This window comes from Anarrhichthys ocellatus, unplaced genomic scaffold, assembly GCF_004355925.1.
Source record: "Anarrhichthys ocellatus isolate YVR2014 unplaced genomic scaffold, GSC_Weel_1.0 scaffold3, whole genome shotgun sequence".
NCBI lineage: Eukaryota > Metazoa > Chordata > Actinopteri > Perciformes > Anarhichadidae > Anarrhichthys > Anarrhichthys ocellatus.
In genome coordinates, this window is record NW_022280033.1 from 1,720,095 (window position 1) to 1,735,260 (window position 15,166).

A 15,166-nucleotide genomic window follows, 5' to 3' on the forward strand; every position below is an offset into this window, starting at 1 on the left:
TGTAACTCGTCCACAGGCTGTATAACTATGAACCGCTGACTGCGCTGCGGACGTTGCGAGCCAGTGTGTTTGGGCGGCTGGTGTGTGTGAGGGGAACGGTGGTCAGACTGAGCAATATCAGACCTATGTGCACCAGGATGGCCTTCAGGTGTCTGGGCAGCTCGCACATGCAGTCTCTGGCTCTGCAGCAGGGGAAATACGCTACACCCACAAAGGCATGAGCACACACACATTCAGCTCTCTTTTTCCTGCAACACCTCTTCTTTACTCTCAGGTTTCCATAGCATACACACATAACCGTCTTTGACACCATTACTTACATTCATTTTGTACTTCTAATGTGTGCATACGTGTCTTTTCTCAATAAGTGCCTCCAGCCTGATTGTCGCAGTCGTTCCTTCGCTCCGATCCGGAACTCCCCTCTTACTCGCACTGTAGACTTCCAGATCATCAAGTAAGTACATCATGTGCCTTTAACTGATCAGCAGTGAAAAACTGTGGCAAGACTTCACAGATTTAAATCTTTTATATTAAAATTAAGATCAGAAAGATTAAGCAGGGCAGACATTGGTTGAAATACATCAGATATAAGTTTGACTCACACAACGTACGTCATCACCAGTGTCACAAAATCTTTTCGTAGAATATTGCGAGAAACGCATTCTAATATAAAAAAAACAAACCTGAGTCACCATTTACATACTTCATTTTACATTACGTTGCCTTTGTGTGCTCCTCCAGGGTGCAGGAGTTGATGGGCGGAGAGCAGAGGGAGACTGGACGAATCCCGCGCTCCGTGGAGTGTCACCTGACCTCCGACCTCTGTGACAGCTGCGTCCCTGGAGACGCAGTCACTGTGACCGGCATAGTCAGAGTGACCAACGATGGTACAAAACACACTGACACACACACACACGTTCTTAAGTTTGAGGTTAAGTTTGGAGTACGCTTTTGCCTTTTAGTAGTGGTTAGTTTAATGTAAAAATCTATTTCTGTATATACAGTATAAACTATAAACCTGTCACAGTGGCTACAAACAAGCCTCTCACATAACACTCTGATTTTCTGTATGGAGGAACTTCCCGGGGGAACAAGGATCAGTGTATGTTCCTCCTCTACATTGAAGCCACTTCAGTCAGCAACACCAAAGGTACTGACGCTTTCGTGTTAGCACTTGAGTTAGACAGAGTTGTTAAATGTTAAATTCTTTTTTTTTTTTTTTTAACAGAGCAATACGGTGTTATTTCTTCTTCTTAAGGTCACAGGTCCAAGTCAGGTCAGGGGTCAGGAGGGTGTCTTGAAGATCGTTCTGGAGGGGAGGAGTTCAGTCTGAAGGAGCTGTATGCCATCCAGGAGATCCAGTCACAGCCGGACCTGCTGAGACTTATAGTACAGTAAGATCTTTATTACCCACAATATGTTTACTGGTTTCCCATTCTTCATCTTAAATATCAACTTGTACTTTTATGTCTCTCAGGTCTTTGTGTCCCGTCATCTACGGCCACCAGGTGAGACGTGCGGTGCGCTGCACTTCTAACAAGATTAAGAACCACAACAGCATTTTCATCAGAGGTTACAAAGGGATATTTGTTGAGTTCAGGCCAACATCGTGTGTTCTTGTGTGTCCCAAGCTGGTGAAAGCTGCTTTGTCCTTGGTGTTGTTTGGAGGCAGACAGAAACACACAGACAAGAACAGCGTCCCAGTCAGAGGAGACCCTCACATCCTGATGGTGGGAGACCCAGGACTGGGGAAGAGTCAGATGTTGCAGGTAACACAGAAAACCCACTAAACACTTTAAATGGAGCAGTTATACCTGGCAGAGATGAGTAAAAATAGAGGTAACAATGTTATTTTGTTACTCTTTAGGTGAGGTTGTAATGCCCGTTTCAGTGGGTACATGTAATCATAATACTTATGTATATTCTTTGTGCCCTGTGTGTAGGCAGTGTGTAATGTGGCTCCCAGAGGAATCTATGTATGTGGCAACAGCACAAGCACCACAGGTAAATAATCTTAAAGTGCTATTGTAAAGTTATGCAGGAGGTGATTACTCTCTGGACAGTTTTTCAGATCTGTTGCAACATAATCAAGTTGGGAATTACATTTTTAATGTTTGCTTTTATAGGACTAACCGTGAGTTTATCCCGAGAGTCAGGAACCGGGGATTTTGCTCTCGAGGCCGGAGCCTTGGTTCTGGCTGACCAAGGTAGGAAAGAGAGTGGAAGAATTGCTGGCGCACAATTTACTATTTTAATAATCGATAACAATTGGCCCCAGAAATCCAGTATTGGTCAGGCTCCTGTTTGAAGTCATCTCTCCCTAAATATTGTGCCCAACTTAAAAATAACCTTGAAGTGAAATCTGAGAAATCACCAGAATTGGAGATCCATGCTTTCTCTCACTCCAGCTTGTTTCTGTTTTTTTTTTTTTCCTCTCTCTCTCCATCTCATTGTCTTCTTCTCTTGGCCTCATTCTCTTTTGGTCCTCTTCCTCTGTCTGTTCTCTTTAGGCCTGTGCTGCATTGATGAGTTTGATAAGCTGGGCCACCAACAGCAGGCTCTGCTAGAAGCCATGGAGCAGCAGACTGTGAGTCTGGCTAAGGCCGGAATCGTGTCCTCTCTGCCTGCCAGGACGTCCGTCGTAGCTGCTGCGAACCCCATTGGAGGACATTACAACAGAGGCAAGACGGTTTCTGAAAATCTGAAGTAAGTAAGCTCAACGGCCAGTAAGTTAATTGAGTGCTGGAGGATTTTACCGTATATATCTGTGTAAATATACAATAGTTTACTCGTATTTACAGTTGTGCATTATTGACTTTAGAATGGGCTCAGCGCTTCTCTCTCGATTCGATGTCATCTTCCTCCTCCTGGACATCCCAGATGAGTCGCATGACCGCCACCTGTCAGAGTACATCATGGCGAACAGGGCAGGAAAAGGCAGAACCAGCAGTGCCGTAGTGACCAGGGCCAACAATGAATTAGAGACCTCCATCCTGCTGGATCACTCGGACATGCCGCTGTCTGAACGTCTGCAGGTGAAAACAAATGGGACATACTCAAAGTGTACAGTGATATCCGTCAAGAATAATTAGCATTCATGTAATGTACGTGTATCTGTGTCAAGGTCCCGGCAGGTGAAACCGTCGACCCCATCCCGGTGTCTTTGTTAAGGAAGTATATCAGCTACGCTCGTCAGTACGTCCACCCCTCGCTCTCTCCCGAAGCAGCAAAGACTCTTCAGACCTTCTACCTGTCACTGCGTTCTCAGGCTCACTCTGCTGATTCCACACCCATCACCACACGACAACTGGAGTCTTTAATCCGACTGACTGAGGTAGGTGTCTTTATGTGCTCACCCAACAACATGTCATGGATTAAGACACTCGACAACCCTTTTTCTGCCTTAGATTCAGGCTTGTCGAACAAAAGGAACCATTTTCTCTTTTATTGTCACAGTACTACCTTTGTTGGTTTTTGTGCAGGCAAGAGCCAGACTGGAGCTCAGAGAGACGGCTACCAACAGTGATGCTGAAGATGTGGTGGAGATCATGAAACACAGGTGACACTACAGGAGTCTTTGTTTGCAACTAACACATTTACATTGTAGATTAATACTCTCATTATCTTTTTAGAACAAATCTAATATCATTTGGTCTTCGTTTTAAAGACCTTTTACACACTAAGGGGCGTATCATTTTTCTAAATTGTTGTTTTTGTCCCGAGTACTTTGCATTGAATCATGAATAATTGATATCGCTGCATCTCTTCTTCAAATAGCTTGTTTTGTCCGAACAGCCATCCAAAACTTAAAGATATTCAGTTTACTATCACATAAGACAAACACGCAGCAAGTCCTGTAGTTCCAGAAGCTCGAAGCAGGTACTATTTGGGATAAACGATTAATTAATTATCAAAATATTTCAGCTCTGGTGTGTGTGTGTCACTTAACTTAAATGGTAAATTTAAGAGATTTAGGGAGAGGAAACATGGATTTACAGCGGTAACAGTTGTATCTAAATATGTGAAGTTCCATTATGTTCCCTGCAGCATGATAAATAGCTGTTTTCTTAATTCTAGCACACTGCAATATACTCCTACAAAACCATTACAGATCTGATAACTGTGAACAGAACAGAAAATCAAGATCACATTCTGCTGTTGAATTATCTGTTTTGGAATGAAAATTTCTCTCTCTCCCTGTGTGTGTGTGTGTGTGTGTGTGTGTGTGTGTGTGTGTGTGTGTGTGTGTGTGTGTGTGTGTGTGTGTGTGTTTTTCAGTCTGGCTGATACATATTCAGATGGTCTGGGCAATCTGGACTTTGAGCGCTCTCAGCTCGGATCAGGCATGAGTCAGCGGAGCGCTGCAAAGCGACTGGTCAACGCACTGCACCTGCACGCTCAGAGGACCAATCAGACGCAGTTTGACCTACAGACGCTTCGATCTGTGGCCAACAAAATGAACATCAAGGTGAAAGCTCTTAGATGCACAGAAATGCTCACTCACTTGATAAAAACGGTCAAGTTAACGTGATTTACAAACATGAGAGCCACAAACGCATCCATGTCATTTTTCTATACAATCTGTGAGAAATTAGCTAGTTTTGTAATCGTATGCATGCTGGATGATCTATTCAGTCATTGGTTGACTCCTTCCAGGTGATGGATTTTGAAGGTCTTGTGAGTTCCCTGAATGAACAAGGTTTCCTCCTGAAGAAAGGAGCCAAGCTGTACCAGCTGCAGACTGTCTGATCGCTGACAACACACCACACACCTGCTCCTTCCTGCTGACAAGGTCAGTGTTCAGGATGAATGAACAGCGTCTCTTTTTATAGAAAAGGGGGAAGTCATAACCAGACCACTGTCACCAAACCACCAACCAGCCGAGTACTGTGTAACCTTTTTGAGGAGACTAACGACCACAACAACTCACAATGACGGGACGGATCAGCTATCGACTCAAACCTCATAGGCGGCATCTCTCTACTGGATGTTTCCTAAATGAACACAAACTTCCTGCTCAAAAGAGGAACTGAGATCAACTGACTCCAGTACTCGCACATCTCTGCTGAACTAGTCTGCATCTATTCTCGCACAAAAAGCTTCAAATTCAACATGGTGTTATTTATCCTACTTGTGATTTGGTTGTACATGCATCAGTTACGTGGGACTACAAACGTTACTCAAGCTACTTCAAGCAAATCCAATCTAGTGCCAAAGATACTAGTATCTTAGTAAAGATATATAAACTATCTGGTTTTAAACTAGTGTACTCAGTCAGGTACACCTTGCTTTCAGTGTACATGTATTACACAGTACATGGTTACTGATTCAAACAGTTGTAGCTGAATTTAGTTTTTCTAATATTTCAAAGTAAGGTCAGTCTTTGACAATGTGCTGAATGTCTGAGAGAAGACGAGATATATTTATATTAGATAAATGATAAATAGATGACTAATATTAAAGTACATTTATGTTTTCCACACAGGTGACTTTGTTCTAGAAATACTTTTTGACTACAGTTTGAAATTACTGTATTTTAGGAGTAATTGTTTTAATGTACATAAAATGACGTGTTTATATAAGTATACATTCTCTGTGTTTAGTAGCCTGATAGAGGTAGATGTTCTTTGCACAGTTGCTTCCAGTGTGTCCTCACTTTGTAGAGCTGTTTCTGTGTTATGCTGCTCTCAGCAATAGAAGTGGAACCACGCTGCTCGATGCATTCATCCACTGGGATTGTCTCTCAAACACAGAACAATTACAGAGCAAGTATCCAAAATCGTAGCCCATTTAAACATTTTATACCATCAATGCCTGAAGCAGGAAGCTTATCCGAGATTAAGCTTTTGATGCTGCGTTCATATTACCTTCCCTACCTGTTATGCAGATCTGTTTTGATGCAGTATTAAGCTGTCATTATATTGTTACCACATTTTAAAATGTTCTCAAGAGTCCAGTATTGATCGCACTATAGTATGTTGATCTAAAAACCTGCAAGTGTGCACTATTGGCTTCTCATTTTTGTCTTTAAGCTTTCTCAAATGCTCTTTATTGTCCCCAGTTTCTGTTTACTTTTTGTATGGTGTGCACTTTATTAGTAAATATTAAACATTTGGTTAATAAATTATTTTATTGTCCTGTTAATCTCAGCATTTTGTTGTTTTTACATTATTGACAGTGATTCAAATGCTTCTAGTTTTCAATTTAAATACCAGAATACATTAAATATTTACTTTTTTATTATCAGTCTAAGAACTGATAACTATGGTGTCATTTTATCAAAGTATTCTTATATGGTGCTTTTCTTTTGCTGGTATAAAAACTGATCTGTCTGAACTAAAAGATAATTTATTTTCAAAATAAGAGTCTTGGTGAGTTTACGACTTCCTGTGCGGTGTCACTTTACGGCAACATGGCAGCCTGCTGTCTCGAGCTATGATCCCGTCGGCTCTTTGACCGTTACAGGCTGAAACTTCGTCATGAAGACGGTAACGGACCGCACGAGACCAGACGGTCGTTAACGGAGGGCTCGTGAAGATAATGATGATGTGTTTTGGGAAGATTTCCGGGCCGTTGTGCCGCAACGCAGCTAATGTTCGCTGTCTGGTGTCTGCGCGCGGTGCGTCATGGCGGCACAGATACACACCTGTCACCGACTACACACCTATGAAACAGTCCCCGGTTTGCGACTCGTGGCTCTGCAGAGTCAAGGGTACGGACGGCCGCGTCGCGTGCTGGAGTGGGATCCTCCTCCAGCAGGTCAACGCGACACCTTGGCACGCGCGAGGAACCGTGCTGCTGCCCCGGGGAGGTCACGAGAGGTCGGTGGCACGTTTCCGGTCTCTGCTGCTGTCCCCGAGTGCCCGTGGGCTTTGCAGCGGTAAGACCAAGGAGACACCGGAGAGCTCTCCGGTGGAGGAGCGGAATGAAGCCGGGGATTCGATACCGGGAGAAGGGCTCTTCAAGTTCAAAGAGCTGGTGAGTACAGTAACTGTAAACATGTGAAGTGTTTAAGTGTGTTCAGTAATATAGATCTTCAGATCATTAGCAGTACAACAATGTAATACTACTAGTAAATGTACAAGTACGGCCTGTATTCAGAAATATAAGTATCTAAATGTACTCCATGCGCTCATTGTGCAGAAGAATGTATTACCATTATGATATAACTATATTTAAGTATATCATAGGATTGTTACTGATGCATGCTTGTAGAGGCACAGCTTGACAGATTTATAACAATGCACTTGTGTGTAAAATATATACAAGAAGTAACAGGAAGCTGTCAAATGGATGAAGTAGAGCAAGTACAATATTACATTTAGAAATGCGATTAAGGAGAAGCATAAAGAAGGACAAATGGATCAAGTTCAGCAGTACAAAGGTGTACAGTATACAGAGCTAGTCTGATAGGATGGGCTGAGTAATCCGCTGATATTCGCACATAGCAAGTCAGGAGAAATTACATTACAGAAATGTGAAAGGTATAAGAACACAAGAAGTGTTATTTTTAGCTAGTAAATTGTAAAAGAAAATCATAAATGTGTTTGTTTTGTTGTTTTAGTAATTAGCTGATATGTCATTATCAGACTTTTGTAACACAAATATCAATATTGGCCTCAAAAACTTTTTTCTTTGTTCTCATCTTTCTGCGTTTTGACTCATCGATCTTCATTTTAGTTGAAGATGAGGACGAACAGAAGCACTCTCTTTGTACCAAACTTTAGGTTTAGTCTGATTTACCTGCTGTGTTGATGTTACTAAATGTCTCTACTAACAGCATCACATCTGTTGTTGTTTTTCTTTGCAGTATGAGAACCCGTGGACAATCCCCAACTTCTTGTGTGTGAGTCGGATTCTGCTGGCTCCATTCTTGGGTCACCTGATCATCCAACAGCACTTTCACCTCAGCCTGGCTCTGTTCACACTGGCCGGAGCGACCGACGTGGTAATACAGATACACACACACACACACACAACGGCCTCCAAAATGATGTTGTTTTACTAGTTTGTTAAAATGTCTCCATCTCGTTCTGTGTCTCTCAGTTGGACGGTTACATTGCCAGAACGTGGCCGACTCAAAAGTCTGCGCTGGGCAGCGCTCTCGACCCATTGGCTGACAAGATTCTCATCAGTTTTTTATATGTCAGTCTCACCTATGCTGAACTCATACCAGGTATTGTATTCTTAATGTCAGTATGGAAGAAAATGATGGAATAGAAGTGTTTTTCCATTTACTTGCAGTGTGTATTACGTGATTGTTTATCGTGTTTCTTCTGTTTTAGCTCTGCTGACCGCTCTAGTGATTTCCAGAGACATCGGTTTGATAGCTGCGGTCTTCTGGGTCAGATACAAAACTGTACCTCCACCGGTGAGACACCTTACATTTCACTCTAAACACACTTTGACTGAAGTAAGGGTAATGTACTCTGGATTATAATGTTCGCTAGCTGAGAAATAATATGAATGTCTCTTTTTCCTCCAGGTGACCCTGAGCAAGTTTTTTAACCCCTGCTACACCACAGCACAGCTGAAGCCCACACTCTTCAGCAAGGTGAAGCACCCCCACCCCTTGAGTCCATAATACTTGGCCTGTTAAACTCTGTTATGCAAAAACTAACACAATTCAAATTCTCTGTCAAAATGTTCCTTTACGGCTCCACCATGAATTCTGCATGAATTATTGTGATACCTGGAGAGAATGGTGGCTGGCAAGAGCTTCTTAGCTGCCAAAAAGTGTTGTTTTGTTCTTGGAACCAGCCAAGAGACGTGTCACATGCACAACAGGTTTTCCCAAAAAATAATTAGCCAAACTTGATTTGTTAGAGAAGCAGGTAGTCTGTGTATGTTAAGGGTTTTGTATATAATTATGATCTGACTTTGTGTATGTTCTTGTTAGGTGAACACGGCCATCCAGCTCCTTCTGGTTGCATCCTCTCTGGCTGCTCCAGTCTTCCAGTATACAGACAGCGTCCTGCTGCAGGGCTTATGGTAAACCACACACACTACACTGTTTTACATATAGTAATATACTGTATTACTATACTATTATATCATCTATCATATATTATTACATATGCAGGTCTCATCCAGTTGACTTTAATATCTATAATGTCCGTTATTTTTAAGTGTCGTGGTTAGAACAGAACAATGTTTAATCTCTGTGAAGCACATAAACGCTGTTTGTTCCAGCAGAGTGTTCAGGTTCAGAGCGTTGACTCATTTCTGTCTCCAGCTCAGAGAGATGTGGAGAGGAGCTCCGGCTCAGGACAAACATTTGATTGTGTCACAGTAACCTACAGTTCTATACAAATTCAGCAGATTGTTGAAATAAAAGAGGCATCAGAATTTTATTTTTTTATTTTTCATGGGAGGTTTACGACAAAACCGTAAAGCCTCTGAAACCAACTTGTAGCGTGAGCATCTACTTAAACTACAGTCAGCTTCTACATACAAGTTAATAGGAAACTAAATATTATCATTATAAACTCAAACAATAAAAACTTGGTGAAAATGATGCTGTAGACATTTAAAATAAACTAAATTGACCAATAAGCTGACCAGGTGTCTGAATTACAGTTTGTGTTGTATTATATTGCAGGTATGTAACAGCGGTGACAACAGCAGCCTCAGGCTACAGCTACTGGCACTACGGCCGCAAGACTGTCAAGGTGCTAAACACCAGATCACCATAGCAAGCGCACGAGAAAACACCCAGAAAGCATTGCAAAAAGCACCGAACGGTTCCGGTAGAGACACTGAGCGGCCGTGGCAAAAGTCGGACAGACGGACGATTGGCCAGGAGCTGTGAAACCAAGTAGTTGTGACAGTCATGGCAATGACACACGGTAACCAACCATGGCCGCAGATGGTCTACTGCAACACTACAGCAGCGCTGCCACTGGACCGGCTGTGGACTAGAGACACCTGCACACAGATAGAAACTGCAATCACAAATAGACCTTACACACACACACACTCTCAAACATACATGTTAAGTAATCCGGCAAAAGCTTCTATTTTTTCTTAGTTTTTCAATCAAGAGGTTGCAACATCAACATGATTGTCATTTTTGTAAACCAATGATTTCTGATTAAAACAGAAAATCTGCTTCTGTGTGTTTTTGTGCATTTGACTGCAGACGCATGTTTAATCTCACGAGACACAAATCTGACGGTCCGTCCATCCGATCAGCGACCAAAGGATTAAAAAATGGGAATAAAGATGTGATGACACGCTACCAGCACACCGTCTTGGTCCGGATCTAAAGCAAATTATCCTTATTTAGTAGAGCGGAATCAATTATACTATTAATACATTAATAGAAGATTTACCCTTGTGTCAATTTTAAATAATTGAAAGTATTTTTCTCACAGAAAAAATCCTAAAATTGACTCCTTCAGTGTGAGAATTTGCTTCTTTTATGTGTTTATCACTGTAAATATCTAAAATCTTTGTTTTGGATTATTGGGAAACCGAAGATCGTTTTTTCATTATTTTCAGACATGAGACTAAACAAACAGATTATTCAATGGTGAAATACTCTGATTACTCTTGGATTTAGATTGTGTTGCCTCCGTGCTGGTTGAGGCCGGAGGTGTTGTGTTTTCAGGTTGTCTTTACGTTTATGCATTTTGCCAAATCTCGTCAACACAATATCTCAGGTCTGGAGGGAATTTCTTCAACAATGGCAAAAAAATGTCCATTTGGATTTAAGGATGAACTGATGAGGTGGTTAAAGGTCACTGTGAGAGGATGAAGTGATGACATTTTGGACAGACGTGGAAGTAAACGGCATACAAGCATGAGGTGGTAATTCCAGTTTATACAGTCAAACCTCTAAAGATATTCAATTTAAAATAATACATCACACCTGAGCTAGCTAGCCAGCTACAAATGTTTTAACATTAGTTTTAAATAAAAGACTTAAAACAAGTATGTCCATTTTCTGTCCTTGTTCCAGCACCGCTGCGTTCACTCAGGTGCAGCTCTCGTACCTGAATCCTCTGCTTGTTTCCCTGCTCACTGTTACAATAAAACAAAAGAACCACAAATGCCTCAACGCTCCTTTTCAAGTTCTTCCAGTCTGGAGATCGATAAGCCCGAGGTTATTTTAGAGGCACAAGCTACACCTGGAGTTCAGTGGCTGATTGTATCCGACGCCGCCGCTTGTTTTTCCCCCTCAAGAAGAAAAACTAGTGCGATGAGGGAAACCGTCGCTGCGTGACCTTTTTCAACTCTCCCACTTATTTCCTGCACCACTTTGTTTTCTGCGGTTTCATTGCTGACCGCATGCCGATGACTGCCAGGCGTGTGCGAGTTGTTATGTCGTGGCCTTGTGTGGGATGCCTGCTCATTATCTTCTCGACGAATCATTTAAAACGTCTCGTTCTAAAATGAGATATCCATCACTGGGAACAAATTGATACCTACGCTCATTAAATAAGTGCATAGAGAAGTTCTTGTGCTTTTTATTAGCTTTCATGAGATGGTTACTTAAGTCCATATTTTGAGAACACAGATTGGAAGTGTGTGTAATTTGGAAGCTCAGGATGATGCCCCACAGGCTTCTCATGGAGTGTTTGGGGAAAGCGGTTTAATTAGCGGTGCTTCTGAGATGAGAGCTTAAAATAAATCCAACTGCTCTTTTTATTCCTTTTGTGATTTAGAGTATAAAAGATTGATGCATGAATTGAAGCTGGAACATATCAACTTTAGTCCAGAGCACAAGATGTGGTAATATTCAGTCTCATGGCTTTAGCAGAGACTTTTTCGTCAAAATAAATTGTTGAACTTAACATGCTTAGATTCGTGCAGATTTGATCCGTGACTTCATATTTGTTTTGGTCACTTCTGAAAGTCATGAGTCGTTCTTCAGAACTTCCTTCATATTCTAAAATCACATCAGCTCTTGTAATCATGAGTCCATCAGCCAAACACTGCTCTGTTGATGTACATGTTATTTTCCGGTCATGTTCAAGAAGAACTACTGCCCTCGTCTCAGGAAATGACTCTCACTCTCTCCTCATATTTCAGTAGATTGAATGTAAAATGGAAGGGTTTTGTTACCTGATCTATTTTGGGGGTCCTGAGTCCTCTCGCTTATGCTAAAGCTGCACATTATTATTATTATTATTTGGTAGAGCAGAAACAATTATGCCATTAATATGTTCAGCAATTTTACCAGCATGTCATTTTGAGAATCATACGAAGCATTTTTCTTGCAATAAATGCTTAAAATCGACTTGTTCCGGCTCCTTCAGTGCGATGTTTTTTTGTGATTGATATCACTATAAATATCTCATATCTTTGTGTTTTGACTGTCGGTGGGACATTTGAAGAACTCGCCGTGGGGTCTGAAAAACTGAGGACCGTTTTTCATTATTTTTAACAAGAAAATAAACATCAGCTGCAGCTCTGTTTCATTTATTGCCGACGGCATTTAGATTTGCATAATATTAGTACTTTTATAGTTCTGTTCATATGTCCTGAACCATTTTAACTGTGTCTGGGATTTAGATGATCTTGCCTCCACAGCGGTGATAGCTGCAGCTGGAGGCATTATGTCACGAGTCAGCAGAAGACCAAAACTACATTTCAGTGTTGCTCATATGCAGCATTTAACGTACAGTAAAATAGCAATCGAACCTGCCGAGTTTCATTAAAACCACTTTAACGTATCAATTAAATAAATAAATACTTAATAATATGACCACACACCAGAGGACGGAGATACAACTAAAATGTATGTAGACATTTGTAGTGGACTTTATTCTGATTTAGCTAAATTATCAAAACTCACTCGCGCTGAATGTGATTTAAGTCTTGTTCCCCGTTGGTGCCCTTTGACCCTGCTGAGAACAGGAAGCCACTATGAGGCCTTTCTCAACCACTAGATGGAAGAACCACATAGAAACTCTTTAGATGGTTTCATATCAATTACCTCATTGCCGTTTATGTTGAATTGATTCATAAAACATTACCAGTATTAAGGTTTCTCTGTGGTCACAGCTTCATAATAATAACAATAACTTTATTTATAAAGTTCTTTCCATACAAGAAATGTAGCTCAAAGTGTGTTATAAAAGTCAAATGCAACACATTTAAACAAGGTAAATATACAAAAAACTAGGCATAAAATGTCAGTAAATTCTAAAATATATAAGTGAAGTAATAAAAAACAGACCATTTAGGATAAAGCAAATAAAATGAATATATATAATATAGATATATACAGGTATATCTGTATATAGATATATATATATTAAATATAAACCAGATTAAATAAATATGTTTATTTAGCTGTGGTTTGTTCATAAAACAGTAGCTACTACTTTACAATAAATAATTCTTCCTGTAGTTATTAATGTCTCTGCTGCTGCAGTGTTTTGTTAAACCAGTGTGACTGCATGAACCTCAAATGTATGTGGTTAAAAAGGAGCAGCTAACTTTAAAATAATCGTAGTTTTCTCATTGAGGTTTTTGTTGTTGTTCCAAACGCCATCAAGAGACTTTTTTCCCCCCAAGACATCAATACAATTTATTTGCTTGTCATGAAAATGTTCATATTTAAAGGTATTGATTATGTGTGCAAACTATCAGCTTCTGGCGGTTTGAGAGAAACGGTTGTGGTGTCAGTGAATGTCCCGTAACGTGTTTTATTGACTTACTGAAATGCTTCAAAACTGCAATCTAGTGAGAGAAGCTGCAGGCAAGCGTGCCACAAAGAGCCTGCAGAGAGAAAACGTGACATATGATCGTGCATTTCTGTCTATAACGTGCTTCGATGGCTTGTCTTGTGTTGTGTTGCTGACTCTTCGTTGGTCCTCTGTTATTGTGTAACTTGATTGTGCTTTAAAAAAAAAGATTTAGACCTCCAGACACCGTCCTCGTTTTGAGACCATGAGGCCAGTTTACAGTAACCCGGTGATACAGATGATTTAGTGATGGAGGCGAGAGCAGCCAAATGTGCCTTCACACTTCACAGCCCGGCTCTCCAGAACCCACAGACAGGCTGAATCACACTAACAAGGACACACTCTGGATCTGTACGCTCCTGTCAGCACGGCCCTCCGGCTACCGTTCACTGCTGCAGTCCATCGTGCATCATGTGAGAGAATCCCGTCTCCTCCAGAGCTGAAGCAAGCTTGGCTCTGCTCAGCAGCGTCTCAGGGGAATTTCAAATGGAAATGCCAAAGCCGGCATTTATACCTTTATTTCCATTTACAACTCAAAAAGCTGTCTCTACGTTTCTCCAATTCACTTGTTATACATTCGGAAACCCATTATCTTGTTGCTGAAACCAAAACATTCTGTACACTGTTGGTTGCTTTATTTTGTTACAACACTCTCCTCAAAAACATCTTACCTGATTAGAGAGCATAACTTTGAAATGGCTAATGGTTTTTGGTCCGACACATATGTGAACTCTTATGTGAAAACCTTTCCGAGCGCAGTCAGTCTATTTCAGCCCTATGTTGATACACAGCAACACAGATTGGGGATCATCAAAATCCTTAGAGTCCGTCCTGTGGGGGATCATGAATGTTTTAGGAAAATTTCATAAGAACCCATCCAGTGTTTGAGGAGATACTTCACTCTGGACCAAAGAGCTCAGCAGCAACATGTCTTTTTAAGGTTTTATAAGGACTGTAGCTTCAGGAGAAAGTAGGGAGCCCTTAAACTGTTTCCAAAAGACATCAGAACATTCAGGACAAGACTGCAATTAACAGAAGGATGCTGCTGCCACAACATCCGGGTGCACTTGACACGTCTGGTGTGCTACAACCAGTAAACATGTCGGCATTTCTCCAGTTGCTACGCAGCTCTGTGGGATCGCTGCCTTTTTTTAAAAGTGTGTGCAGCTCCGGGGTGTGACTGACTCTCTGAGCCATACTTCATCTCAAACTTGACTGGTTATGAAACCCATTGAATCAGAGTCCTTCTAGTTCTTACAGCAGGCCTACACACACACACACACACACAGCTGCACCAATACAAATCCATATGGGTACTATAGCCATGCACACACACACATGCACACTTGCGTCTTTTCTGGTCCTGAAATAGCTCTCAGCCTCCCACTCTCCCTTATATAAGCTCCCAGCACAGAGATCTGCTGGTGAAGACTGGGGTGTGTTCAAGTGTGTGTGTGTGTGTGTGTGTG

At 41.3% G+C, this 15,166-nt stretch overlaps 3 protein-coding genes across 3 annotated transcripts in view; all 3 read left to right on the forward strand.

Annotated features, from left to right (window-relative positions):
- The window catches only part of LOC116398163 (DNA helicase MCM8-like), a 6,499-nt gene extending 372 nt beyond the window's left edge, over window positions 1–6,127 (forward strand). The window contains exons 2-16 of the mRNA XM_031874228.1: window positions 17–215; window positions 369–454; window positions 742–887; window positions 1,076–1,150; window positions 1,259–1,394; window positions 1,478–1,508; window positions 1,632–1,769; window positions 1,944–2,004; window positions 2,127–2,207; window positions 2,511–2,706; window positions 2,822–3,035; window positions 3,125–3,334; window positions 3,483–3,559; window positions 4,279–4,468; window positions 4,636–6,127. Coding sequence (XP_031730088.1) covers window positions 17–215; window positions 369–454; window positions 742–887; window positions 1,076–1,150; window positions 1,259–1,394; window positions 1,478–1,508; window positions 1,632–1,769; window positions 1,944–2,004; window positions 2,127–2,207; window positions 2,511–2,706; window positions 2,822–3,035; window positions 3,125–3,334; window positions 3,483–3,559; window positions 4,279–4,468; window positions 4,636–4,749 — 1,954 coding nt within the window. The 3' untranslated portion in view covers window positions 4,750–6,127. The remainder of the gene's footprint in view (window positions 1–16; window positions 216–368; window positions 455–741; window positions 888–1,075; window positions 1,151–1,258; window positions 1,395–1,477; window positions 1,509–1,631; window positions 1,770–1,943; window positions 2,005–2,126; window positions 2,208–2,510; window positions 2,707–2,821; window positions 3,036–3,124; window positions 3,335–3,482; window positions 3,560–4,278; window positions 4,469–4,635) is intronic.
- Window positions 1–15,166, forward strand: part of LOC116397031 (1-phosphatidylinositol 4,5-bisphosphate phosphodiesterase beta-1-like) — a 47,564-nt gene that overhangs the window by 3,775 nt on the left and 28,623 nt on the right. The window lies entirely within an intron of this gene.
- crls1 (cardiolipin synthase 1) lies at window positions 6,377–10,110 on the forward strand. Its single transcript, XM_031872225.1, has 7 exons — window positions 6,377–6,978; window positions 7,811–7,948; window positions 8,047–8,176; window positions 8,286–8,371; window positions 8,486–8,554; window positions 8,900–8,991; window positions 9,602–10,110. Exons 1-7 carry the CDS (start codon window positions 6,541–6,543, stop codon window positions 9,693–9,695), a joined length of 1,047 nt encoding a protein of 348 aa, XP_031728085.1. The 5' UTR covers window positions 6,377–6,540; the 3' UTR covers window positions 9,696–10,110.

What these genes read in the sequence shown, in the direction of transcription:
- crls1 (XM_031872225.1), top strand. Translation starts at nt 6,541, where the DNA reads ATGATGATGTGTTTTGGGAAGATTTCCGGGCCGTTGTGCCGCAACGCA. An exon ending in TGGCCGGAGCGACCGACGTG is followed by an intron (nt 7,949 to 8,046) that starts GTAATACAGATA and finishes TGTGTCTCTCAG; the next exon opens with TTGGACGGTTACATTGCCAG. An exon ending in ACAAAACTGTACCTCCACCG is followed by an intron (nt 8,372 to 8,485) that starts GTGAGACACCTT and finishes TTTTTCCTCCAG; the next exon opens with GTGACCCTGAGCAAGTTTTT.